The 27,988-nt window shown below is 38.3% G+C and overlaps 1 protein-coding gene across 2 annotated transcripts in view; it reads right to left on the bottom strand.

The window, feature by feature from the left end:
* The window catches only part of CRIM1 (cysteine rich transmembrane BMP regulator 1), a 151,175-nt gene that overhangs the window by 54,468 nt on the left and 68,719 nt on the right, over positions 1–27,988 (bottom strand). For both annotated transcript variants that reach the window (XM_088144528.1, XM_088144537.1), the window contains 2 exons: positions 9,055–9,297; positions 3,415–3,535 (listed from right to left, as the gene is read on the bottom strand). In XM_088144528.1, the coding sequence (XP_088000654.1) occupies positions 3,415–3,535; positions 9,055–9,297 (364 nt within the window). The remainder of the gene's footprint in view (positions 1–3,414; positions 3,536–9,054; positions 9,298–27,988) is intronic.

The raw sequence follows: 27,988 nt of genomic DNA, 5'->3' as shown, positions 1-27,988 counted from the left end.
GAATAACTTTGCTTTATTTAATAATTTTTGCAAACACATTTTTTATTGATGAACCCAGGCTGAAGTTTGATAAGTCATTTAGATGAATGAAACAAGACTACTAATAAATTGTGATTAAGTTAGAGCTCTCTAATACAGTGGGGCAAAAAAGTATTTAGTCAGCCACCAATTGTGCAAGTTCTCCCACTTAAAAAGATGAGAGAGGCCTGTAGTTTTCATCATATGAAAACTATGAGAGACAAAATGGGGGAAAAAATCCAGAAAATCACATTGTCTGATTTTTAAAGAATTTATTTGCAAATCATGGTGGAAAATAAGTATTTGGTCAATATCAAAAGTTCATCTCAATACTTTGTTATATATCCTTTGTTGGCAATGACAGAGGTCAAACGTTTTCTGTAAGTCTTCACAAGGTTTTCACACACTGTTGCTGGTATTTTGGCCCATTCCTCCATGCAGATCTCCTCTAGAGCAGTGATGTTTTGGGGCTGTCGCTGGGCAACACAGACTTTCAACTCCCTCCAAAGGTTTTCCATGGGGTTGAGATCTGGAGACTGGCTAGGCCACTCCAGGACCTTGAAATGCTTCTTACGAAGCCACTCCTTCGTTGCCCGGGCGGTGTGTTTGGGATCATTGTCATGCTGAAAGACCCAGCCACGTTTCATCTTCAATGCCCTTGCTGGTGGAAGGAGGTGTTCACTCAAAATCTCACGATACATGGCCCCATCCATTCTTTCCTTTACACGGATCAGTTGTCCTGGTCCCTTTGCAGAAAAACAGCCCCAGAGCATGATGTTTCCACCCCCATGCTTCACAGTAGGTATGGTGTTCTTTGGATGCAACTCAGCATTCTCTCTCCTCCAAACATGACGAGTTGAATTTAGACCAAAACGTTCTACTTTGGTTTCATCTGACCATATGACATTCTCCCAATCCTCTTCTGGATCATCCAAATGCTCTCTAGCAAACTTCAGACGGGCCCAGACATGTACTGGCTTAAGCAGGGGGACACATCTGGCGCTGCAGGATTTGAGTCCCTGGCGGCATAGTGTGTTACTGATGGTAGCCTTTGTTACTTTGGTCCCAGCTCTCTGCAGGTCATTCACTAGGTCCCCCCGTGTGGTTCTGGGATTTTTGCTCACCATTCTTGTGATCATTTTGACCCCACAGGGTCAGATCTTGCATGGAGCCCCAGATCGAGGGAGATTATCAGCAGTCTTGTATGTCTTCCATTTTCTAATTATTGCTCCCACAGTTGATTTCTTCACACCAAGCTGCTTGCCTATTGCAGATTCAGTCTTCCCAACCTGGTGCAGGTCTACAATTTTGTTTCTGGTGTCCTTCAACAGCTCTTTGGTCTTGGCCATAGTGGAGTTTGGAGTGTGACTGTTTGAGGTTGTGGACAGGTGTCTTTTATACTGATAACAAGGTCAAACAGGTGCCATTACTACAGGTAACGAGTGGAGGACAGAGGAGCCTCTTAAAGAAGGAGTTACAGGTCTGTGAGAGCCAGATATCTTGCTTGTTTGTAGGTGACCAAATACTTATTTTCCAGCATGATTTGCAAATAAATTCTTTAAAACTCAGACAATGTGATTTTATGGATTTTTCCCCCATTTTGTCTCTCATAGTTGAGGTATACCTATGATGAAAATTACAGGCCTCTCTCATCTTTTTAAGTGGGAGAACTTGCACAATTGGTGGCTGACTAAATACTTTTTTGCCCCACTGTACCTTGTATCTATTTTCTAAGCCTGCACAGGTAAATGCTGACAAAGTCTTCATTTTGACTACAGGGAGGGAGGCAACAGTTCAGAGTCTTACTTTTTTTTCCTAGAGAGAACGTAATACCAAAATACAAAAAAACTGTTGGAAAAGCTTTCAGATCTAAGAAAATCTGAGCTATTTTTGTGAGGAACCTTTCCTAAAAGTTCTAGCCTCAACTCTTTTTTATATATATTGTTGCAAGAATGGTAAGAAACCCAGAGAATCCTTGAAACAGATTTTGGCTGGATCACACCCAATTTGAAACAGTTTTTCCCTAGCCTTCCTATCTGAGTTGGCACTGGTTGTGTCTGTTTTTCTGTTCTCATGTATTCAGACCTATTGCTGATTAGAGTATGCCCCATATTAAATAAATGCTTCTTCCATTAAAAGAAACTGGGTGTATACAAACTGCTCAGACAGATACCTTACAATATACTACTACCAATGTTAAAAGGTCCTTTCACATTCATCACTTAATACGTATGGACATATACAAGTCTGGAAGTCTGAAACTAGGCACTATATTTTTCTTTGTTTTCTCTGACACATTTCTGTTACTGTGGTTTCTTATAAAACTAATGCCTGAACAATGTGATAATCTGTAATTATAGGGCAATTTCTGCCACAAGTCAGATATTAAAGTGATATTTGGAAATGACTAGGTTGTAGGGCTGTACAATGCTTTAGACTGAAAAGCAAAAAGTTGCTTCAGAGTGTGTGGAAAGACAAATGTAGTATGCCTGCCCCTTCGTAAAACAGTTGTGTCTTTCCCAAAATCATGTAGTTGCCTCCCCAGATGCTATACAATCCTGGTTTGTACATTTGGTTTAAGGAACTGGAGACAGGTGCAATGTTTATGTTTCCACATATTCTGAAGCACCTTTTTGTCTTCAAATCCAAAGAACTAAATAGCCCTACTAAAAAATACTCTACAAATCTACAAGGGGACTAAACTCAAGGCAGGAAGAATAACCAGACAGGCATAAATTTCACAGATTAGCTTCCGGACAGTTTCAAGATTCTTGCAGATCTTTTGATTTGTATCATGTACAGATTATCCTTTTCCCCCCAACTAATTGAAGTGGTGCCTGAATGACACAGACAGCACACTACTTCTAAAGTGAAATGCTATATTTGAGTAATAAAATGTATCACATGTTATATCTTATAGCTGTTAATCCGAAAAAAACATACACAGCTCCTTGCCATATAGGATTTACTGGAAACATATATTCCTACTAAGATAACCCAATATAATGCTACAAAGATTTGGGGGTAACCCCAAGAAACAATCCTGACACCCATACATACATAAAACCTATTTATACATACCACAAATGTTGCATATTAAATAAAGCTGTATTTTTATTTTTTTTTTAGAAAAGATTCTCCTCAAAACACATTCCAGGACTGAAAGAAAGCTGTTCCAGGGCTGACAGTCATTAACACATTCACAGAGTGATTACTGAATCTAGGAAATCTTCCATTTCAAACCCAACATGCTTTATTAACATTAGCTAAAGTAATAAACATACTTAATAATCAGCACACTAGTATACTTGACTTCTCTGTTACAAATATCTTAAGTTCTTACATTTAGCCTCAATATACATGGACTGTGAAACTATGACATCAGACATAACAAACCTTGTGGGAAGAGTGCAACATCCATCTGCTGTCAGCCTGACTTGAGTTTCATAGCTATCCAAAGGACAGGCAACTTGTTGGACAGGGGGGCATTCCACTGTACTACAGTCTACGCTGAACACTGTTGGAAAACAATTATGGTAAGGAAAAAATGAGGCAATCTCTTCTTAGGAGGCATAACAAGAAAGCTCAACTACTTCATTTACTGATATAAATGTGGAGTCCTTGGGGTTCTCTGAGCTTGGTTCTTTTCTTGCAAACGTTTCATTACCCAGCATTGAAAGGTTTGCAGGAAAAGAACCAAGCTCAGAGAACCCCAAGGACTCCACGGTTCAACCCTGAGCTACACATATTCACCTCTATTGGTACTGATATAAATGTTACATCATTTGAACTTTGGGTGCTGGAGAAGGCTTTTAATAATATCACATATAATCATGAAAATAAAATATAAAAATAGATCATCAAATAAATCAAGCCAGAATTCTCAAAGTACTTATGTATTACCTGGCTTCAACTATATTATTTTGGACACATTGTGTGGAGACATAATTCCCTTAAAGTCCATAATGCTTGGAACAGTTAAAGAAAAAGAGGAAGAGGATAACAAGCAGTAAGATAGATGGATTCAATTATGACACCAATGACTGCAAGGCCAAGCTGAATCAGACAAGTCTGCAGAGAATCTATCTATAAAAGTTGACACCAACCTGATGGCACTTAACAATCAATCATATCACAGTATAAACATTAAGTGATATGCATCGTATTTTAAAATTAGTTGCTGAATTATTATAAATGTAAAGAGTAGGGCTGTGAGAAGTTTTATTTAGTTGTTTGATTCATGGCCAATATGACTGAATCTCCAAACTCAATTATTTTCAAATTAACTGCCTTTGAATAGATCTGCATAATTGAATTGTCAGGTCAATAATCTGAATTGAACTGATGATTTGAATCAGATTAGAGCCAACCCACACATCCCTAAAAATCAGTCATTTATGTCAACCATATTTGTTGCAATGCAGGTGCTAAATGATGCATGATTTTGGGATCCTATTATCCATGCTGGAAGATCTACACAAGTTTATTAAGCTTGCTTGGGAACATGTACAACAGAATTGTAATTAAAAACATATAATAGGTAATGATGAGCAAAATCTGGGAAGCGCAGTGAATCTGTATGCCAGGCAAGGGGCGTGCAGACTAGATTTAGTGAGTCACTGAGAAATGTATGAATGTGGGAAAGAAAGTTTATTGCACATTTCTTGTTTTGGGAAGTTAATATGATGGAGTTAATAAGCTAGAATAATGGGATATTTTGCACAGATATTACGCCTGGTTGCTGAATATATTAACAGCAGTATACAATGGAAATAAAGAATGTGTGAGAACAAATGAAACGTTTCAACGCTGACCAGGGAGAACATTAAGGATATGAGATGTCCCCTTCATTGTTTAATCTGTTTATGGATAAAAGGAAAGCTTGTGATGACATTAGAGGAGTGTTAGTTGGGAACATGAACGTGCACATACATTTGAATGCAGATGGTACTGTGTTGTTGGCTGAGAATCTGAGCAATTTGTAGAAAGCATTAGACAGGTTGAATGATGAAACTGAAAATTAATGCATAAAAGATGAAGATACTTTGAAAAGGAAAATAGAGTTAACAATTGGAGATTTTACATAAATGGTGAAGAATCAGAGCAACTAGTTGAATTTATGCAACTTGATAGAATGTTTACTAATAGCAATAGAGAGACAAATTTTAAGACGTACAAATGCTGGTAGAACAATAGTGGGTGTTAAGTGGTCTGCTGCAAGGAATGAGTGCTGGTAAAACAAGCAAAAACGGGAGTATGCTTCTTCTTACTTTGTTATATGGAAGTAAGACCTGGGTGTATCAGGAAAACATAAAAGTAAATTGTATGAAATTGAAAGAAATATGTGGTGAGACAATAGAAGATAAGGTCAGGAACAAATGCATGATGACTGATAGTGCATTGGACACAAAACAGAGTGACCAGTACAAAAGAAACATGTTTAGGTGATTTGTTCATACAGAGAGAAAGAATGAGAGTGCAATTGTAGAACAAATATATGAAGGAAGAGCAAATGCATCAAGACTAATGGGAAAACTGAGAAATTTGTGCTGAGATGAAGTTGAGTTCCTCAAAAAGAGAGGTAAGAAATGTAAAGAACAAAAGGCAATGCCTGAAGTAGTGTATGGACTTGACACAAGCAAATATTTGCTCGGTATAGATATAAACTAAATTTAGCTGTACTTCCTTTCTTCTTATCCCACATCTCTAACTTCATTTGATTACTGCCTCTTTCTGTGCTTTGCTTAGCTTTGCTCATCTCAAAAAGAACAGAGTGGTGGATACATAGGTGGGTATGAAACAATTAAGAGATTTACACCAGCATACTCAATATTTTCCTGAGAGCTATTCGCATGTACGCTTTCATAAATATAGTTTCACCATGTGATGGAACATGATTGTGCTTGCTACCAAGACATGTGCTAATATAATATCCTGATTCTGAATTCTAACAAACCTAAAATAGATACCTAGCAAAGTCCTGGAACTATACATGTACTGGTCAAGGCTGGCGAGGGGAGAGTAACTGGTTCCTAGGCTAGAGGGGCTATTGCATCTTGGCCACCAAACAACCCAAGTGTCCATTAATTTGGAAGGCCAGAAGGAAGCAGCTTAGATGCAACTCTGGAGAACAAATATGTAAGTCTCCGACTTCTGTGCATTGCAGTGGGTAAGCAATTATTGTGTTTGAGGTTTCATTCTTGTCTGCAGCAAACATTCTAATCTGGCTAAGTTGCGTCTGGGAATCTTCTGCCAAATCTAGCTAAGAGCCAAACTAAGGTTTCAGTGTCTGGAGATCTGCGATTTATTGCTGAGGCTGGGTGTGGCAAGTCAGCAAAAAACTCTGGTTCTGAGGACTTTCCATCTGTTGCTCGGGATGGGATTGCATTGCCCCAGATAGATCTTGTGTGCAATTTGAGGGGTCTGCCTGGGCTCGTGGCTTCTCCTCAAAGAGCTGTGGCCAGAGGGCTTTTCGACAGCTTTGTGTTGTGTGCCAGTTGCAACTGTTCTCGGACTGGGAGGCCCCTGCTCACAGTCACTCATGCCTTAGTCACCTCCTGATCGGACTACTGCAATGCATTCTACATGGAGCTACCCTTGAAGAATATTCGAAAACTTCAGCTGGTGCAAAATACAGTAGCGCAGACAGTTATGGGTGCTGGTCATTTGGCATATGTTATACCTCCTCTCTGTGAACTGTATTGGCTAACAGTATGATTTCAAGATGCGGGTGGTTACCTTTAAAGCTCTGCATGGCTTGACTGGGTTACTTATGGGACTGTCACTCCCCAGTGGTACAGGTAGTCCTCGCTTAATGACCATTTGTTCAGCGACTCTCCAAAGCTGTGCTGGACTTATGGCCTGTGCCTGAAATTATGACCATTGTAGTGACCCTGCAGTCACGTGATCAAAATTTGGGCGCTTGGCAGCCTGCCTGCACTTACGACTGCAGGGGTGCTTCAACTCCTTCCACCTGCCTATCCCCCCCATCTCTGCCTTTTTAGCTCCTGCCGCCCTGTGCTCCATTGCCCCAGCTGACCTTCGCCACCATCTTCTTGTTCCCGCTGCTGAGGCATGCCTGGCCCAAGGACTGGGCCCAATGGGGCTGGCTTCATGCTGCAAAGAAGGGGGAAAAAGCCAAAAGCAGCCCCCCCCCTTCCAGTGCAAAACCCTCTTTGCAGCTCCTGGGAAGGGGCGGGACTGGCTATGCACTGTGAAGAAGGGAAGAAAAAGGGTGCTTTCATCTCTTTTGCCCTTCTTCATAGTGCAACGCCAGTCCCGCCCCTTCCCAGGAGCTGCAAAGAGGGCTCTGTGCTGTGAAGAAGGGGAAATGAGAGCCGAAAGCAGCCTCCCCCCCCCCCCACTTTCTCCACAGCACTCCCTCTTGTCCTTGGGGGCTGGCTGAAAAAGCTCTGTGCCAAAATCCAAGCAGGATTTCAGAGAATTTTCAGCCCCAGAGTGGAGAGCTTCAGACGCTTCTCAACTTGGGCTGAAAATCTAAGCGGTTCTGTGGCCCTCATGCACCCGACTCGTACCACACCCCCATGCATCCTCACCAACCCTCACATGCACCCCCTCACTCCCTCCCCCTCCCCGGCAGTCCCTGGGGCTTGCAGCTTCCTGCTGGCTTCCCCACTGACTTGATTGTGGGAAGCTGGCAGGAAGCTGCCTCGCCTAACGACCAGGGCATTCACTTAACGATGGCAACCGGGACTGCTGGGATTGGGTCCAGTAAGTGAAGCAGTCATGTGATAATTCACTTAATGACCACATTGCTTAGTGACCTAAACTGTGGCCCCAGTTGTGGTTGTTAAGCAAGGACTACCTGTATCTATCTTTCCTATTAGATCCGGCAGGAGAGACATGCTCCGGGTCCCATCTGGGAGGGAGTGCCAGGAAGAGAGCCTTTTCTGTAATGGTGCCCACCCCCTAAAACATCATCTCCTTGGAGACTAGACTCGCCCTGACCCTAATTTATTTGTTAGAATTATATCCCGCTTTATGTATAGGAGTTCACGGTGGCATTCATAGTGTTCCCTCTTTCTATTGTTCCCCACAACAAAAATTCTGTGAAATAGTTGAACCAAGAGAGTGACTGGCCCAAAGCCACCCTGTGAGTCCCCATAACTTAAGTGGATTTGGCTTTCCTCAATGCCAGCTTGTAGTGTTAACCTTAACTACTATGTCACACTGCCTCACTTTTTTCCTCAGTTCTTTTGAGTTTCTAAAACATTTAATTCTAATGATTACATTCTGTTCATTTAAAGGGACAGAATGTAAGGAATTGTGGTTTCACCCATGAGATATTTTTCAGATAGCTGAGACTACTTCACAGACTAGAAATACTACTGTCATCTAGCCATATACAGTTTTCAGATTGTGTTTTCCTCTTACCTGAGGGAACCAGCTACCATTAGACTAAACAGATAAAGGTGATGAAATAGTGAAATCATTACAATGCCTAGCTGTGTTAAAAGCATGAAATCTGGGCCACAGGTCCTCTCATCAGTTTAGGAAAAACACTGGGAGCCCCTCTGCAGCCTTAGCACAAAACTAGAATAGGTGGCTGGATTGTTTTCAGTTTTACTAACTAATGGATGCTGACTGCTTTAAAGATGATTTCAAAGCCAACTACAATCACTAGTCGCTGCAGATGGTCTTTTTTTGAAACAACAAAAGATAAAAAGACCATCTGACTACATCATGAATTTATATGCTGCCAGACAGCTTAATATTCTGCTACCTCATCTGATCTTCCAATATGTTTTTTCACCTTTTTGAGGATCCCCTCAAACACAGAACAATTCTGACACAGTCCAACTTTTAGGCCAGCCATATTTGAAGTATTTGCCTCATTTTACTTCTAGGGACTTTATTATTAGTGTTTCTATGTCTTAAACAGCAATGGATATGGAAATGCTGGCCTAGGATTACTTTTGCTCAGTAGTGGGAACAGACTTGTATAGGAGTCCGTATTAAATTATATATAAGCTCTGAAAGAAATTGAGCAGGACAGGAAAGAAGAGTGCACCTTACCTGGTTTACATTCATAGAAATCACAGCATTCCCCGGGCTTGCCCGATGCTTTGGAAATTAATATGTTCAAATAGCTGGGTTGACAGACTTTCCTCAAACATCCTGCAGGGTTGCAGACACAGCGGCTTGGAAGAGGGCAGCATTCTCCAGGGGGAGCATAGCCCTCAATCAGAATCGAATCCTCTGGGCAGCGTGGAGAAAACTGCACTTCACAGCGGGCTTTGGAGCAGTCTGGTTTTTCTTCTGAAAACAAGACAGCAAGTGCATGTAAGACGTTATCCGAATACCTGAAGCTTCACAGTGGGTTGGATAAACTAGTGATGAAAAGCCATGCACATATTTCAAAAAGTTTTTTTTTTTTTTTTTAGATCATCCCACACTCTCACCCACCCTACATTACAGTGGTGGTTCTTATGGAACAGGAAAGTTCATAAAGGAGATGGTTTTACAAGGGATATTTCTGATAAACTCATAATTCCCATGAAACTCAGGTGTGCTCATTTTCCTTAAAGATGCATGCTTGCTTGAGCTTTTTCTTACAATAGATATACTGAAACAATATTCCAGGTGACAAGATAATCACTTGTTGTCCTTACAGAGATCACGACAATGATCACATGGAACACTAAAAATATTCCGTTGCCTTAGGTCTTTACTAGACACAAATAAAGTAAGTTCTAAAGGGGCAGAACTTACCAAACCTTACTAGCCAAATCTGCATGTATTCGGACTATTTGACTATTTCTTAGTGAAGACCGCATTATTCCTTAAGTTCTTTTTGAAGAAAAAATAATTTCCCAGATGGGATTATAGGTGAGAGATATTTGAATTGTAACCATTTACCATTTACTACATGTGGGGCTCCTAGCAAAGGCTGTTGGCATTGGACTTATTGTGCATTGAGCCAGGTTTCTCAGAAACGCTGGTGTCTACCAAATGGAAGAGTTTAAATTATTTCTTCAGTTAATATTTTAAGAATTGCTACTTTTTCTTTTAGCAGAAGTTCCTAAAGCAGCTACTATTTCAAACATCAAATCAATGTATTAAAATAATGATATACCAACAGGATCAGCAATAAAAACTGAAGCAGGATAAATAACCTATTAAAATCAAGTAGATAATCCACCTCTTCATAAACAGATACAATAACTATTTGTCATATTCCACAAGATTACATAATCCTTTTAAATTTAATATGGGTTTGAGCACTGGCAGCAAAGTTAAACAAATCATGGTGCTTAATATAACATTTGAACATAAAAGTTATTAAAATTCTAATTCTATCTTTCAGAAAGTTTATTAATTCTCCTTTCTGTATGTTAGCCACTCTCCATCTTACAACAAAATGCTTAAAGCCTATCAGATTCTTCCCCAAGCCATTTTCACATTCCATAGGATTTGGGAAGGAAAAGGTTCATAGCAAGGACAAATAGCTAGTGAGATAATCCAGTACAGTATAATAGCTGAAGAGTCTCTCTACCTTGATTCAGATCTTGTTCTATCATTTCTCCCACTGATACAAGATTGCTTACAGCATTTAAAAAAAAAATTATGATCTGTCCTCTCAGGGCATCCTGTGACAAAGAAGAATCAATAGTGAACTGGCAGCCTATCACATCTGGCTGCAAGAATCCAGAAGACCACTCTGCTGCCTCTAATGGCCATCTGGATTTTTCCAGGTCAAATATAGCAGTTCCATGGTAATAGGAATAGTTAATGATTGCAACTTTTCCTTCCCCATACGAAGCATGCAGTGCTTTAAAACTTACTTAAAAGCAAAAGCTTTTGCTCATGCATAGCAATTGTTGCTAATAAAACACATACTTTGTAGAAGGGTAGGCACATAATGCTCATATAATTAGTGGCACCACATGTTATCACAAAGCTTGCAACACACTCCTTCATAACTCTCAGAACCTTCAAATACCTTGTATTATGTTGGTTTACTGTTTTTACCTTTGTCAATCCACATGATAGATTCAGCTTTTCTCTTTTTTTAAAGCCATTCCCCTCAACTTTTTACTACCAATGTCCACAATTGTCATCCTTGCTATAGGAAAAGTTACAAGAGCAGTGCTGGACCTTCTGTGGAACTGGGGAGGGGGTGAATCCTACTAATTTTAAATTTCAAAAGAGTATAATTATAACAATATTTAGTCTTTTTTAGTGACTCAATGCATTAATAAAACCACTACCGTATAAACAGTATTAATATGTATCAGTGCCTCGTAGAATTAGGAATAATTAGTCTGCCTCAGTTGTGCAGTGCTGAACCATTAAACTTATTTGAGATGCAGTTAAGGTAAAGGGAGAGGCGAAGTCCTGAGCATTAAGCCAAACTTTCTGGCCACAAAGCCAAACTTCAGTTACTGTTTGCAAAATAACTTTCTGTCCTACCCTTCCTTCTACTGCCACCATCTGCAGATCACGGGTATCTGAGCAAACATTTAGTAAACATTAGATGAAACATGATCTTGAAAAATCCTGTGATTTTTTTAATGGGACATGATGGTTGGAATTTTAGTGAAGTGTTCATGTACTCTGAACGTGATTATTTCCAATTAATTTTGCATGATAACCTCAAAGCATTTAGTTAATACAGCAACAATTTCACAATTGAGTTAAGAATTCAGTTCAGTTCTTAACTGAAAATGCTATAAGGATCTGTTTACTTGTTATTGTTTAATGACTGAACTGTTGTTCCTTTATTCTCTCCATTTGACTCCTAATAACAATAGTTACACTGTGGAGTCCTTTCAACATCTATGCAGTGAAGATTGTAGCAAAAAATTAACTCTGGGAGTTTGCTTACCATCCTTGGTAGTCTGATTACAATTTTGTTATCTTTTTTCACCCTGCAGTAGTGTTAAGAGCTGCTTTAGAAGCTGAATGCACTATGGTGAAGTATAAAGAATATAAAAATCAGCTGATACATATAGTCCTGATTATATTATTACTTAATTTTTTCAAGGTATTCACAGGTTTGCAGCTGATATATCTATTTTTTTTTTCTTCATTTGTCAGAGGCTTTCAAATCTTACTCATTTTAGGACTTACTTATTATGTTTTGGAGGTTTCCATGCTGTCAGGCTACCTGAACCATGACTCGGCTGTAAATCTGCAACCTCCAACTTTACAAGGTTTAACTAGGTTTGAACTTGGCACGAATCTCTCAGATACTTGACATAACGTGGCTAGATAAAAATCTTTACTGCAAAGATTCAGATGACTACTGAAGTCATGAAATGGTTGACTGCCCTATGTCCGCATGGTGGGGCAACCACTGCATCTTCTTCCTATCGATCCCACATTTCAAAGGAGTCTTTGGCCTGCACTTCATAATTTTGAAGCCGTGTAACATCTGTCTTGAGAATCTTTCTCTCTCCACTTATCTCTCACATATACTATCTCTCCTGTCTGTAATTTGGAGATTATTATAGTTATTTTAAATTGCTTCTAATCTTGCAGAAAGAAACCATCACCCCTTCTCCAGCAGAAGTTTAGCTTTCTTTAAACCATCTTTATTGTGCCGTCAGTGATTTTTTGCAGTCACTGATAAGGGGGTTCTAAGGTGTACCTCAAGGAGCAACAAATAGCCCATGGTTTGCCCAACCCCTGTGTTATATAGTATGTGTTGCCTTCACTGAAACAATAAAATAGTAAAAACAAAGAAAAACCCAATATCAACCATGAAAAATGTTTTCTTTTTAAAAAACAAAAAGGACAAAAAGGATCTGAAACAATGGTCAGAAATGCTTTATCCAATGCTAGGCTTTCAAAAACAGTATCAAGGAACAAGAAAAGATGCAGAAAAAATAAAAATGAAATGAAAATCAGGCGTTTTAATGCTAATTCTTATCTGAAGCACACCAAATGTAAAAACTAGCTTACATACACAAAGAATTGCTTACCCAACTCGTCTCAAACAAGCAATGAATAATAAAAATTACAAACTCAAGCAACTTATCACAGTTCTTTTCTGTCAATGAATATTACTGGGAAATAATTTTAATGAACAATGGGCATAACTCCATCAGAATGATTGGAAGATCATATGTAAATGTGGCAGGTATTTTAGAAAAGGCATAATAGTTACTGAACAGTTACTAGTTCAAGTTATGTTTACAGTAAAAATATAATTAGCTTACTCTCGCTCTGAAAGGTAAGCCTTTGACCAAACTTGGCATGCTAGTTAATATACAACATGCTAGAACTGACACTATGATACATGTTCAACGATTTCACATTACCTTTTATTACCTGGAACAATTTTATCAGTAAGGTACAAATTGCGTCTGTTAAAGCAAAACAGCATTCATAGCATTCTTTTATTTTATAACCTACCTTACTTAAGCTGTAGTCCTATATTAGACATATCTTAAATATGCATAGTAACGGGCAATATTTATTAGGACTGTGCTAATCCTTTGCAAGAAGTGCTTTGGAATGGAATGCATTTTTCAGAGCAAAGCGGCTGAGCATATGCATGCATACAGTGAGAGTCGGGAGCAACTTTCAAAACTGCACCAGCCAGGGGAGGGGGGGGGAACATGGCTGCTTTAATAATCTGAAAAGAGGTGTTTCCTATGTATTCCTGCATGTTCTGAAGCACTTCTTTTGAAGAATTTGCATAGCTTTAATAGTTACTAAGTTGTGCACCATATTGTGATGAAAACATGGTTCTATATTTTCTATAATTTTATATCCTTTTATATTGTTAAAATCAAATACCAAACACCTTTCTTCCACTTGGAGGTCAGCTATAGCTGTCACTGAAATTGATGCCAAACAATAGAACTACTGTACAGTAACACATGGGCAGGAAGGAAATATTAAAAGGATTAGGGATAAACAAGAAAAATGATTATCCAGCTGAAGCAGCCAGGCAGACAGGCAACCCTACAGGAATGCAAAATACTCAAAAGGATTTTTAGGATATCAAAAGAATAGTTAATTAGATTCTAAAGAGAGATTATATTAGACACACATTGTATATCATCCCTCACAAATGAACTGGTGGAAGTAGAAAGAAACTACACTGAGCTTTTACATAATTGTCAAATCATATCTGAACTCTTCTTTGTGTTCAAGAGAGATTTGTTTAGGACTTTTAGAAAGAGGATAAAAAGATTTTAGACAACAATGGATTTGTCAAACTGGAACATTAATATGAACCAAGTAAGCATGAACATCCACATTCAGTAATATATTAAGATGACACCAGGAGTACACACCATGCAGTTCTGAATGTGTAAGCATTCCAGATTGTCTGAAAACCTAACTCTAGCTGCCTTCAACTGCCCCAGGGCTTTTCTTCTTTGAGAGAAATATGAGGTGGCCAATACAGAGCTGTGTTTGCAGGTGCTATAAACTCAGGGCTAATTAGGTCAGCATATTTGGCTTCAGCCTTTCCATGCTTTAAAAAGATAATGGTTGAATTTATATTCTGCCTTACTTTTTCTCCTCACAATAACATCTTGTAAGGCAGGTTGGAATGAGCCCAACTGACCACTCAGCAAGCTGAACGGTTGAGAGGAACTTGAATTTCAAGCCTCCCCAGAGCCAGTCCCAAAATTAACCATGGGTTGACTTCAGCAGGCTTATGGTTGTAGCATTAAGCCCCTGGAAGTGCACTTTTGCTTCTATTGACAGGACAAAGAGGCTGTGAGAGATTGCTGGGGAAGCTGGGAAAGTAAAGGAAGGGAGAACAGACATAAGACAAGGCACAGAAAGCAAGTCCATGGGAAGTTTATTTTATAAATGGCAACTCAGCCCATGTGGTGAGAAACCTGGGAAAAATATTTCAGAAGATCCAAAGAGACTCCACCTTAAAGAACTCATTATAAATGAGAGTTGGAACTTCCTCTGAAGTCTCCAAGATTCTGCATTTACCCCAAGACTAGTACTAAAGATGCCTTACTGAAATCCATGTAGTTCTTGCTCCCTTCAATTTGCTCAGCTCAACTATAAGTGCTAGATTTGTCAATCTGATAAAAAGGCACATAGTTCAAATCCTGGCTCAACCATGAGAATCAATAGATCAATTTGTCCTAGTTGCAAATTCATCTTAACCTAGTGTAATTTCTTCAGCTCCTCCCATTTGGTGTAGAATGTAAAAGGCAGCTCCATGTGAACTTGAGCCAGAATTGTATGCTTTAGAGATGCAAGGCTCTCTTTTACAATGAGGTGTTTAAAGAGTCCTCATTTCATTCACAGGACATCATTATGGGCTTGTCTTTTCTGATATTCACAGAATTTTGAAGTGTCACAAATGCAGCAATAAACATAGGCAGGAGCTTAAACTGACTGGAGGCATGTCAAGAGCCCCTATCCAGCCCCAATACTTCTTTTCTTCCTAGGTTTCCATTCTGCTTGACCTGAACCACATTATTGGTTCAGCCACTGTTTGGACTCCTTTGTGGGGAAAGCTGAAAGCTGTAAAGTGCTGCTAGTTTACCCATCTGAACAGAGAAAAAGTAACTCCTTTCCTACACAATTTCTGAAGTTTGTTCAGACTACATCTCTTTGTGTAGTCCTGCCAGTTTTCCTTTTTCCAACCTCTAACTTCCATTTAATTCCATTCCAGACAGGTCTTGTTGGCAGGGAAATCTTTCCCATTTATGTCCTATGTATGCAACAACACCTAATATGTTCTGATACCTATCTATGAATTGTTGAAGATAAAATTAAAATTCGTGGAGAAGATAACTTGATGACTTGAATTTCTTGAAGAAAATAAACAACAATGGTTAATTTACAAAAGACTATTATATAAATGGTAGATTCTCAGTTGTACCAAAGAATCTAACTATAGGAGGATTGAGGTTCCTTTCTTCCTATCAGATAGTCCACATTAATCTCTCTTTTTCTCACATATCTTCCATTCGTCGGAGAACATCCAGCCTCTTCCTTCCCAGATGCACCATAATTATTCTAGTACTTTTTTTTTTTTTTTTGCAGATCCTATTAAAAAGGAATGTTTTCCTTACAACAGTATACAGGTGGTCCTCACTTATCAACCACAATTGGGACTGGCAACTCCACTGCTAAGCGATGTGGTTATAACGTGAAACGTCATGTGATCGCACTCAACTTACGACATCAGTTTGTCAGTTCCTGCTGCGGTCGTGAAGTGACTCACCACAGGGCATTAAGCACAATGTCATGTGACTGCAACTTGTGACTTCCTTCTGGCTTCCTCATTGATTTTGATTGTTGGAAGCTGGCGGGGAAGGTCATAAATGGCAATCACATGACTGCAGGATGCTGTGACTGTCGTAAATGTGCACTGGTTGCCAAGTGCCCAGGTTGTGATTATGTGACTGTGGGGATGCTGCAATGGCTGCAACTTTGAGGACTGGTCTTAAGTCTCCTTTTTTCAACGCCATCATTACTTCAAATGGTTGCTGAATGAGTGGACAGTAAGTGAGGACTACCTGTATAAGGAACAATCACTGTAGTGCCATTGATCTACAATAGACAGCTGTTCAAAATTTTACATGCCAGTAGAAGTGTCCTGCATATTTTTCATTTTTGTTCACTTCATCTGATCCTCTTCAGACTTCTGTTAATGAAAGGGCAACTTAGAGTAAAAATATATAAAATATACAAATCATAAAAATGTTTGTGCTGTGAATGTAGATACAGCAGGAAGAAAGGATTCTCACTGGAAAAGAATACACACAATGAGTTATAAACAAAACTAGGAGAATTTCCATTAACAAATGCCTAAGAGTCTGAGGTGCCATCAAGTCAAATAAATACATATCTTCCTTCCTCCCTCCCTCCCTCCAGCATGAGAGTGCTTTATACATTAAAATGCACTTAAAATTTATTGATAGTTTCTCCTAAAAAGCCCCTCATAAACAGTTGCATCAGATGAACATGGCTAGAGTTCTGGAAACATCTAAAATAATATTTTGTATAATGTTATTGTCTGCTTCATTTTCCTAATTAATTATACCTTAGTTTACAAGGGTGTACATTGCAAGAACATTGCCCCATTTGTCTTGTTTGGAGCAAGAGATATACATCCATCCATCCGACCCTTCTAATGAAATTTTTCATGCATATTTACTCTTTGGTATGCCTGTGTTCAGTGTAGACACATGAAAACAACATTTTGTTTTCTCTGGGGCAATATCCAGAGAGGTGCAAACTGATACCAAAAAATAGCATTTCCCTCTCTTCTCCCAAGCCTCCTGTTGAATGACTGAATTCTAATGCTTTTCATGATCATCTAAGTCTTTATGCAAAAACTGTTTAGAAATTGAGCTTCACTGGATTAGGATAATACTGTGAATAGGGATAGCTCAAAACTCAAAAGTTTAAATTGTAAACTTTTGTTCTTGTACTTATGCAAAAAGTGTTTGTAAATATTTACTACAATACTGTCATGGAGCAATTTATTTTCTCCTAGCAAGAGCCTTAATCATTGTATGTAATGAAGAAAGAAGGTTTCATGATGAAACACGGTAAGCTAGAGCTCCAGAAACCAACCACAAAGCAGCAATAAAACATATTCTACATATGCAAAAGAATCTGAAATATTTTCCTAGAACTGTTAGAATTAGATGTTGGCTCTATGAAACCTGAAAGGTATTTTTCCCCCCAGACTCAGCTATTGCCATAGATGCTTAAAGCTTACAACATTATCCAAATAAAGCTAATTTTATTCAGCTCTAGCCCAGATACAAACTAGACAATTCCACAGTATTCCAGATTTCCACAGGGTGCATGCTCATATTTAATATATAAACGTGTTAGAGTTCATCACTAGACGGATGTTTCGGGAAAGTGCACAAAGCCCGTTCAGTGGCTTCTTTAAATATTATCTCCTGTGCTCTAAGAAGCAGGCCTGAAACTGTCATTAGAAGCTGAATGCATAGACTCAGTTGCAGAGAAAAAGAGTGACCAGCATAGAGCGTTAAGTAGAGCAGCTAATTCTTGATCAATCTCTTGTTATATGGCATGGTTTTCACCCACAAGTGAGGAGAGATTTTATTTATTCTCTGCCTAGGAAAAAGATTCCTAATTCTGCTCACAATCAACAGAACAAAGCAAAACCATCAAGGTAGGGAAAGCAGGCAGAGCATGGCTTCTGGACTTCCTTGTAACCCTTTTGCCCCCAGGGGCCAGAGGAAGAGCTTGCTTTTTCTGCATAAAGTAACATGTTGCATCTGTGTGGATCTGTGAGGGTGCGTGCATATGTGCTGCCCTTAATTGTGTGGAAGTACGTGTGAGGGTCTAATCAGGAGGGTATATATGTGTTGCTTCTGTGTGCGTGCGTATGGTTTCTGCTCCCTCTTCACGTTGCATCTGTGTTAGTACATATCTGTGCAGTGGAAAACAAAGAGTGAGCTGCATATGCTCTGTGTCACATGGCCCAGAGGGGAGGGAGCTTAACATGGAGCAACTGGCAATGTTCCTAGCCACTGCTCAACCGCCTTTCCCATAGGAATGCTGCTAAATTTGGGGATTTTTTTTCTTCCCAGCCCATTTTTGACATGACCTTACTTTTACTGACATCTGCAGGCGTACCAAATTTGGTGCTGTTCTGTTTGTCCTGCTAATGATCAGACAGACAGACAGACAGACAGAAAGAACCCTGAGCCCCTTTACAGAAGGTCTTTCCATCATTCTGTTGGGATGAAAAGAATAAAATCTAGCAGCAGAAAGAGATGGAGGATTAAATGAGACACACATCAGAAAAACAAGATAGCAACAAAAGGTAATATAGAAAGGAAAGTGGCATTTTAACATTGACAAATGATACATTTGATGTTAGTGTTATATTTAATCTGTCATATCAATATGACAAAGAGTTCTGCAAAATTACTTTTTCCTTACGGATGACAGAAAACCTACAGTGTACAGAATGTTGAATTCTGGTCAACCATTCACCAACATTTGGAGAAGTGAGCACTAGAAGCACAGATACCAATGTCAAATCACACATACTTCAGGACATACATGAAATACATTGTGTTCTAGAAATCTGTTAATCTCATTAAAAAAATGCTCTGAAATCTGACAGATGGGAAAACCACTGAGAGTCTTACCTTTATTGCACTCTCTAGCTGATTTGAATGGCCTGGCAACTACACCTATTTACATGATAGTGACATTACCTCATGCCCAACCTATAATTTTAATTGTCTTATCCCATCCGAGTTTTCCTTCTGACACTGCCACAGCACCAAGTTCACAGTTTCAGCACTGATCACTTAATAAATCTACACATTCTGCTGATACTGAGAGGGAGAAGGGGGCTGTATCTTTGGACTAGGTAAGAAATACACGTAATTAGCTATTAACAGTCAAACATCCTAAACATATCCATCCACCAACTTTGCTAATTTCACATAATCTGCAGCAATTGGTTAGTCCAATAGGATAGCAATGAAGGTGAGGACACTTTTGCTATGATGAAATAACAGTAGGTCAACACAGCAAGAAATTGGTTTCACTATGGATCACTAATGAGGAATGGCAAATGTCAAGGTAAGTCCTCTGCTTCTTTCCTGATTCATGGTACCTGCCTCATTATTTCTGAGCAGCTACTAACCACCATGGACAAGGGATTCATGCCACCTCAACAGATCCTGCCAAGGTATAAGAATTCTAGTCCGTGCCAATAACTGTACAGTGACTGATATCCTGAGTTAAGAACATCATAGTGATGTATATGAACTTTAAGAGATGTTATCAATACTACCTTCACAATGTTGTTGTTCTTAGCAATTGCCCTGAATTATTGCAGAGTCTGCTTCTTTTTATATTATAATTGCCTAGTTCTTACGGCAAAGCCTTTGGAAGAGTCCTTCAGAAAAAATCTATTCCCCAGTCATGAAAATGTACTGTGCTAAACTTTCTTTTCCATAATGGAAATACTTATTTATAGTTATCGAAGAGAGCGAATAGAATGGTAAAGTTATCAATGCATAATGCAACAAGAGGTTTTATTTATCAGCCAGCTTGGTGCAATGTCTGATGCTGATTAGGACTGTGAGGGAGTGACTGGCCCAAGGTCACCCAGATGATTTCTGTGCCTAAGGCAGAACTAAAACCTGCATCTCTCTGCTCCATGATTTAAATGAATTAAAAATAACGGCATATGTTAGCAAGCTCAGGTAATATTGTATAGTGGGAGAGGAGGCAGAAAGAAAATGAAGATGACACAATACTGGGGACAAAGCAAATGTGCACCTACATGAGACTGATCATATTCCACACAAGAAAGTCTAGCACATTTCAGAGAGAAAACACTTTTGTCTTGAAATGGGGGAGGCGGGGAGGGAAGGGCAGGGACCCAGGACTACTATCACCAGCAGAATTGGCTCAGAAATTCAGCAACAAGAGCTGGTCCCAAATGTTAATAAGTTTTATAGTCTTACTATTTTTATACTATTTTTGCTAAAGTTATTCTTGCATGTATATATATATATATGTAATGTATGAATGAATCAAAGAATGGATGCATGAGTAAATATATACACCAATAGAAGGGAATATATGTAGCTCAGGGATGAACTGTAGAGTCCTTGGGGTTCTCTGAGCTTGGTTGTTTTCTTGCAGATGTTTCATTACCCGACTAGGTAACATCTTCAGTGCTAAAATGGGATGGGGTTTGCTCTCTGTTTATATACAGTAGCTTGCCCTGTCAGTGTTGGTGGGGGTGTTTTTTCTTGGTAGTTTTTTCTTGCTGTTTGCTGCTTTTTTGTCTGAGTTGTAATTTCTTGATTAGGGCATTGTTTATTGCTTGTTTGGTGTTAATTCCTGTTTATCTGGGAGCTGATTGCTGGCAAGGAGGTATTCTGGTCTTTTTGTTTCCTTTTTATTATCTCTTTTGAATGGTGTGTAAATGTTGCTTTATCTCTATGTGCCTATTGATGGCTGACTTGTCTGAATACTAAGCTTCCAGGAATTCCCTTTTTGCATTTTTGGAAGTGGCTTGGTCTAAGTTGCTGACAGTTTCCCAGTTGAGTTTGTCCATGTATTGTGAGATTAAGGAGTTTTCATCGTGTCTTCTGACTGCTAGTTGGTGTTCATGGATGCACTCTGCTAGTCTTCTGCCTGTCTGTCCTACATAGTGGCTGTTACAGTCCTTACACTGTATGTTTTGGATGACTCCTGTTTTTTCTTCTTGGGCTACTGGAACTTTTGGTTTATTTAAGATGTTTTGGAGGGCTTCAGTTGGTTTGTGTGATGCCATGTGGTTGGATCTTTTAGTTGATGATGCCATGTGGTTGTAATAGTCTGTTGGTTGTTTCTGAGATGTTTCTGATGAATGGCAGTGTTATCCTTTTCATAGGCTGTGTTGGTTGTATTGCAGTGTGTTGGGTGGTCAGGCACTTTTTGATAAAGTTGCGCGGGTATCCATTTTGTTGTAAAATGTTGTATAGGTAGTCTCTTTCCTTTTTCTGGTTTCTGGGTTGTGCAGTGCATTTGTGCTTGTCTGAATAATGTTCTTACACAGCTCCTCTTGAGGGAGGTTGGGTTGTTAGTTTGGTAATGGAGCACTTGGTTAGTGTGGTTTCTTTTTCAATAGACTTACGTGTCTAATTTGCTGTCATTTCCTCTGCTGATGTGGACATCCAGGAAGAGTAGTATGTTGTTGTTTTCTTCTTCCCTTGTGAATTTTATTCCTTTGAAGATGTTGATTGTTTCATGTGACTTTTCTAGTTGTTCCTTTTTTATTGTGATGGTGTCATCTACATACTGGATCCATACTTTTGGTTGTATGCGTGGAAGTGCTATAGTTCTAGACCCTGCATTACAATCTCTGCTATGACTCCCAAGAGTGGTGATCCCATGGGCGTTCCTCTGATTTGTTGGTATATTTGTCCATCAAACTGAAAATAAGTAGTGAGGTAGAGGTTGATGAGGTCCATGATTCTGGGTATTTCGATCTTAGTGTATTTGGTTAGGTTGGGTGTGTTCTGTAGTACTGCTTCCATGGATTCTTTTGCTAGTTCTGGGAATATGGATGTAAAGAGTGCTGTGACATCGAATGAAACCGTGATTTCATCTTCATCTATTTTGGAGGTCTTTGATTTCTGGAGACACTGTAGTGGGGAGTTGATAGAATATTCAGTCCCCTCTGAGAGATGTCCAAGCTTTTTTGTCAGTTCTTTCACTATGTTGTATGTTGGGGTTCCTGGTAATGATACAATTGGTTGGAGAGGTATGTCAGGCTTGTGTATTTTTGGGTGTCCACAGAAGTGTGGGAGGATGGGTCCACTGTTCTTCATCCACCACTGTTCTTCTTTTGTGATTTGGCCTTTCTTGGTTAGGTCACTAAGGGTTCTCTTGATCAGACTGTCTAGTTTCTGTATTGGGTTGGTGTTTACTGAGATGTAGGTTTCTTTGTCCTCCAGTAATTCTTTGGCTTTTTGTATGTATTGTGATCTATTCATGATAACCATGGCTCAGCCTTTGTCTGCTGGGAGGATGATGGTTTGGTTCTTCTTTAGGCTTTTGAGGGCTGCTCTGTCCTCTGCTTTGAGTTGGTTCTGATTCTGTGTTCTTCTGATCTGTGGTATGATTGTCTGCCTTATGTTTTCTTGGGTCTCTGTGTTAAGTCCTGTGGTTTTAAATGCTGCTTCTAAGGCTGCACAGAATTCTAACTGATTAGCATTGTCCATGATTAGCATCATCCATTACTATCATCCTTTTCTGGAGGATATTGTGTTCTGCAGTGGATAGTGGGAGGTTGGACATGCTGACTACCCATTCAAGTTCAGGTACCTCTTTGCTTCTGGGTTTTAGCTTGAGCAGTTTGGTTTAGAGTTTTCTTTTTTCTTATTTTTTTCCAGCTTGTCCTAGGGATGTAGTCTTGATGGTGGTTGTCAGCATTTTTGTGTGATCTGAGGTCATGGTTTGTTCTAGTTGCTCCTTGAGGCTGATTATGGTGTGCTGGTATTTGTTTAGCCTGAGGTGAGCATCCATGATCATTAGTGGTATCATTTTTCAGCTGCTTTGATGAGCTATTTTCCATCCAGATGTGCAGTTTATTGGAGGTTTGTATCTGACAACGGTGGGTAGGGTATGCTGTCGTAGGCATTCATGCACAAAGAATAGTTGTTCCTTGGTGAAGATTTGCCTACATGCAAATTTCTCTCATTTGTATGCTTTCTGAAGCATTTGATGCCCATATGTGGTACCAATAAAAGAGAATATATGTAGCTCAGAGTTGAATGGTAGATTCCATGGGGTTCTCCGAGCTTGGTTTATTTTATTTAGTTATATATATTTATACATATTTGATATATATTCCTGATGAATGCAGGATGATGTTCATCAGGAAGGAGAGTTCTTCCTATTTAGTGAATTGGTGGAACAATAAAAATGAGGGATAGCAAATTCTGTACTCAAAAATGAATAGGACAGGTTGGCTCTAAAAATATTATTTTTTGAATGTGCAGAAACAGCACAGTCCTTATACTGTTGTATAATAACTACCTTAACTATGTCCAACACTTTGATTGTACAACAATATATATCACTTACCTTTTATCAGCTTCAAACAGTAAGCCACTACTCACACACCAATATCACTTTTATTTTACTTTTAGCAATCATATCATTCAACAAGTGAAATAAACAAACAATATGGTACAATGTTTAATGGTATACACAATCCACTTTCCTTTTCTTAATCTCTCAGACAGAGATACAGATGTTATGTCATGACCTCAGTTTCGTTTTATGTGACTTTCATTCCCTCCTCCCCCTTACTTATATCCTGTGTAGGGTTTTCCTTATATTGGCCACCAGGAGGCAGAACATGACCAATTCTGTCCTAGTTGGAACTCAACAGGTATGTATTGCCACAGTTCTTTTCTATGGGGTTCGATCTCTCTACCTGGTATTCAGCTCATGAGATCACTGCACTCTGGATGACTATATTCCAACTAGAATGAAACCAGTCATGTACTGCCTCCATTGCTAGAATATAATGATTACAAGAATGAAATAATCCATGATTCTCAAAACACACGGCACTAGTTATTATTAAAGAAAGAGAACTGAGTTGCATCTGAAGTCACACCACAATTTGGGTTCCCACATCAAAGAATTATCTAGGGAGAAACTATTGATGTAGTTTACAAGGGAACGGAGATACTTGTGAATGATGTGAATTGCCTCTGTGGTATGCATTGAATATGCGTCAGCACAACTTTCTTTCTTTTCATAGCTAGGCTACTTGGTTCCCACTCTTTTTCCATAAGATTGCATGAACAAATATTGGATAAAGTTCCATCTTTGGAAATTTTATTTTCCCTTCCCATCTCTGATCATGCTCTACATATGCTGCATAGTTTGCAAAAATAATCATTTCCCATTCAAAATGGGGACTTATGTAGTATTGTAATTTAATACATAAAAACTAGAATCTGAAGTTCAAAGCAAACTGTTTATTCAAAACAAAGATATAGTTTCAGAAGAGATAATAACAGTAAGTGGACAAAGTTATACAACTGATGCTCAACATAACATTAATAAAATATAAACTATACCAGACAAAGTTGTTTTGTTTTGTGATATGAAAAAGAGTATAAACCTTTGAGCTTAATGCCAAAATCTCCACTATATTATTATTTATAAATCCTAAAAAAAGGGAAAAAAAGAAAAAAGCTACTGAAAATATAGATAAGTATTTAATTTCTGACTTCCAACTGATTTACAGTACTTATTAACATACACTTTAGAAAACATACACTAAGTGTTTGTATTTGCCTTGCTGCATGACATATAGTATGTATGGAAGCCATTCTTGCTTAAAATTATTTATTTATGTGTGTGTGTGTGTGTGTGTGTATGTATGTGTGTGTACATATGTGAGTGTGTGTGTGTGTGTATGTATGTATATATATACATATATAAAAATTAAAAAAATAAAGTAACTAAACCAAACTCTGGGTGCTTACACCCAACAATAAAAGCCATATATATTGTTAGGTTCACCTTTGCTGCATATACTCCCAATCAGATACTGTTGGCACTATGTCTATTTTCCAATGTTGTGCAAAATTTGTCCTTGCAGCCATAAGCATTATCTTAATAAATTATGGCATTTTTATTGCTATATGCTGAAATTATATATAGTAAAAAGAATTGTTTCATTTTGAATTTGATTTTTGAGATTCTCTGAATAGTGCTGTCTATCTGTTTTCAGTACTTTGGCTTTTTTTTTTTTTTGCATGTCTACCACGTGATAGAATGTTCCTTCTGTCTTGTGGCATTTCCAACATTTATTACTGTATAATTTATCTCTGTTAGCAATTATTTTTTGGAGATGTATGCCATATGCAAAACATTTATACCAGTTTTCTCTTAAATTATAGCTTGGGGTGAATTTTATAGATTTGTTCCATGGTTCTTCCCATTGTTGTATTGAGACTATTTCTTTAAAATTTTGCATCCAATTTATCATTCACTTTTTAATTTGTTCTGTCTCTATATCATATCTAAGTAGGAGTGGTTATATATATACTCTATAGATGGTCTTGATTCTGTATAAGCATTTCAAATTCTGTCATTTTTCTTAATGTCCCTCATTTTTAAGGACAGATTTTACTCTTCTAGCAATTCATAGGCACATTGTTAAACTGTTGGTAAAACTCAACCATTTGTTTTGTATTCTTTATGTTTCTGTCATTACTTTCTAAACTATTCTTTTGGAGAACTAGAAAATTTACACATACATATTTAAAACAAAAATGTTCCCTTTTTATATTGCCCAAGGAATAGCCAGCTGTGATATTCTCAAAGAATCTTCTGTATGAACTGGAGAGTTGGCAAAACATATTTAAAGTAGGAAAAACCAGAAGAAAACATGTGGGAATTAGGATCATGTAATGAGGTGGAACAGGGTTGATGCGGGATGGAATCTTAAGTATCAATTTGACAAATACAACCATTTCAGACATCTGAAAGATTGGATAATACAGACATGCATAAAATGAGTTGGGGTTTGGGGGGGGCAGGGCATATACTCTATGGAAGTTTAGGTTTTTTCTTTTTTTTAAGTTCTTTCTTTGGTAAAGAAAATCTTTACCAAAAGCCTAGACTGCTTATTCAAAAAACCTAAGCTGGTTGCTTGACCAACTTTTCAACTTTGCCATATCTTACCATTAATTCTAAACAAATAAACAAACCAACAAACCCCATAGAGGAAACTGAAGTTTTTATAAATGTAGCATACTTTTGAGTTTCCAAAAATGGTTCACAGAGAAAGATGGTCAGAAATCAGGCAAAAGGGGAGAGGAGTGCTGGGGAATTGGCCCAACTCAAACCATGCCTGTATCAGTTTTCATTGTTAGATGGATTGAAAAAGAGCATTCACACATGTAAGCGGAATCTTGTCAGGTACAGAGTGGTGGAAATTGCATATACGACTTGCTCAGATTGCTGGGGGGAAGAAAAGGAATGTTATGTTTACAAGCCCCTAATTTTTGCAAATCTAAACTCCAGCTGTAAAAAACAGTATTTCCATCTTTTGTAAAATACAAAGTTTTCTTGGCTTGTTAAGAGAAAGAGAGAGAAATCAATAAGATGGCCATTATATTAATAAAAATGGAGATAACTAAAACTGTTATATTAGGTAACAATTAAAGCCAAGTTGAGTAAGAGGCCCTTACTGTAGGAGGTGAAGCACCCTTAAATAATAGAGTCCAAGGAAAGGTGAAGTAAAATTGTTCTTCTCCTGTATAGGACTGATTTATTAGCATCAGATTACATACTCTGCTAGGTCAAAAGTGCAATATGTATGTGACTACATGCAGGCCAAAGAAATATGAGGCTTCTACAGGCAGGTAAGAGCTAGATTTGGGCTGGAAGACCATGCTGAGAATTAAGCTGATCTTTGCTGTGATGTGAGGTATATTTTGATGGTGGAGGGAAAAAAAGCCACTGACAAAAAATGACCAAGTGAGATGCAATAGCAATGGTGTAACTTTTAATACTGAACTCACATACATTTTGTTTGGAAGGAGGATGTAAACACAAAGAATGTATAGCTAGAAAGAGGCTGAAAACCTGATTGTAGAAGTAGCTCTAGGGAAGAGATTATTAACATTTTTCTTTCAGGCTATTTCCTTAATCTAGATCACCCTGTAAGAGTCCCCACATTCTCCCACATGGATGGTAATACAATCATTCATTCATTCACCCATTAGCACTATTCCTATAAACAGATTCATAGCTCCAATCAAATGCATTTTCTAAAAATCCAAACTGACTGGAAAACAATGCTACATTGCATATACATGACTTTTACTCCAAGCACTCTCTCAGTCATAGCATTACCATACCTACAATGTAAATACAGTTGATTTTAGTTTTGTTGCTTCATTAATTTTCAAAATCATTCCCAATTCAGATAGAAAACCAACGTTCAATAAAATAAATTCTGAATGAAAAGGTATAGTAACTCTTGTTTTTAATCTTTTGTTTTGTGAGAACTGGTACTCTATTTTAGAACTAGTACTCTACTACTGTTTTAAAAATAGTATTCTATGGGCAGCAATAATTTATCCACAGGGAAAACCAACTTGTGGATAATGAATCAGGAAGTTTATCTTCCAGACATTATAGAGTACTTTGTTCCTATCATCAATAAAGGCCAGGCACAGCTGTAGCTTCAGTCTTTGGTTAAACTCACTGTTAGGTTGTAGCAGAGTTGTTTCTCAAAACTGGGCATAATAAGACATTGACTGTATCTTTTGCCTTAATATTTCTGATACCATTAGAGTTAGAGATTTGTTTTTTAATAAAGAAAAGCTGGTTATCCAGACCTGCCAATGGTGTAAATAAGCACAGAATTATTTGCCTAGAATCTTGTAAAACACACATTCTAAGAAAATATGGCAATCCTGAAACCACAAGGCAAGATTCTTACTTCTTTATTAGAGACACAGTATATTGTCAT

The sequence above is a fragment of the Python bivittatus genome, unplaced genomic scaffold (genome assembly GCF_059951505.1).
Source record: "Python bivittatus isolate LINGU-HERP-01145 unplaced genomic scaffold, Pbiv_v1 ctg000020_np1212, whole genome shotgun sequence".
Lineage (NCBI taxonomy): Eukaryota > Metazoa > Chordata > Lepidosauria > Squamata > Pythonidae > Python > Python bivittatus.
This window is presented reverse-complemented; position numbering and strand designations above follow the sequence as displayed.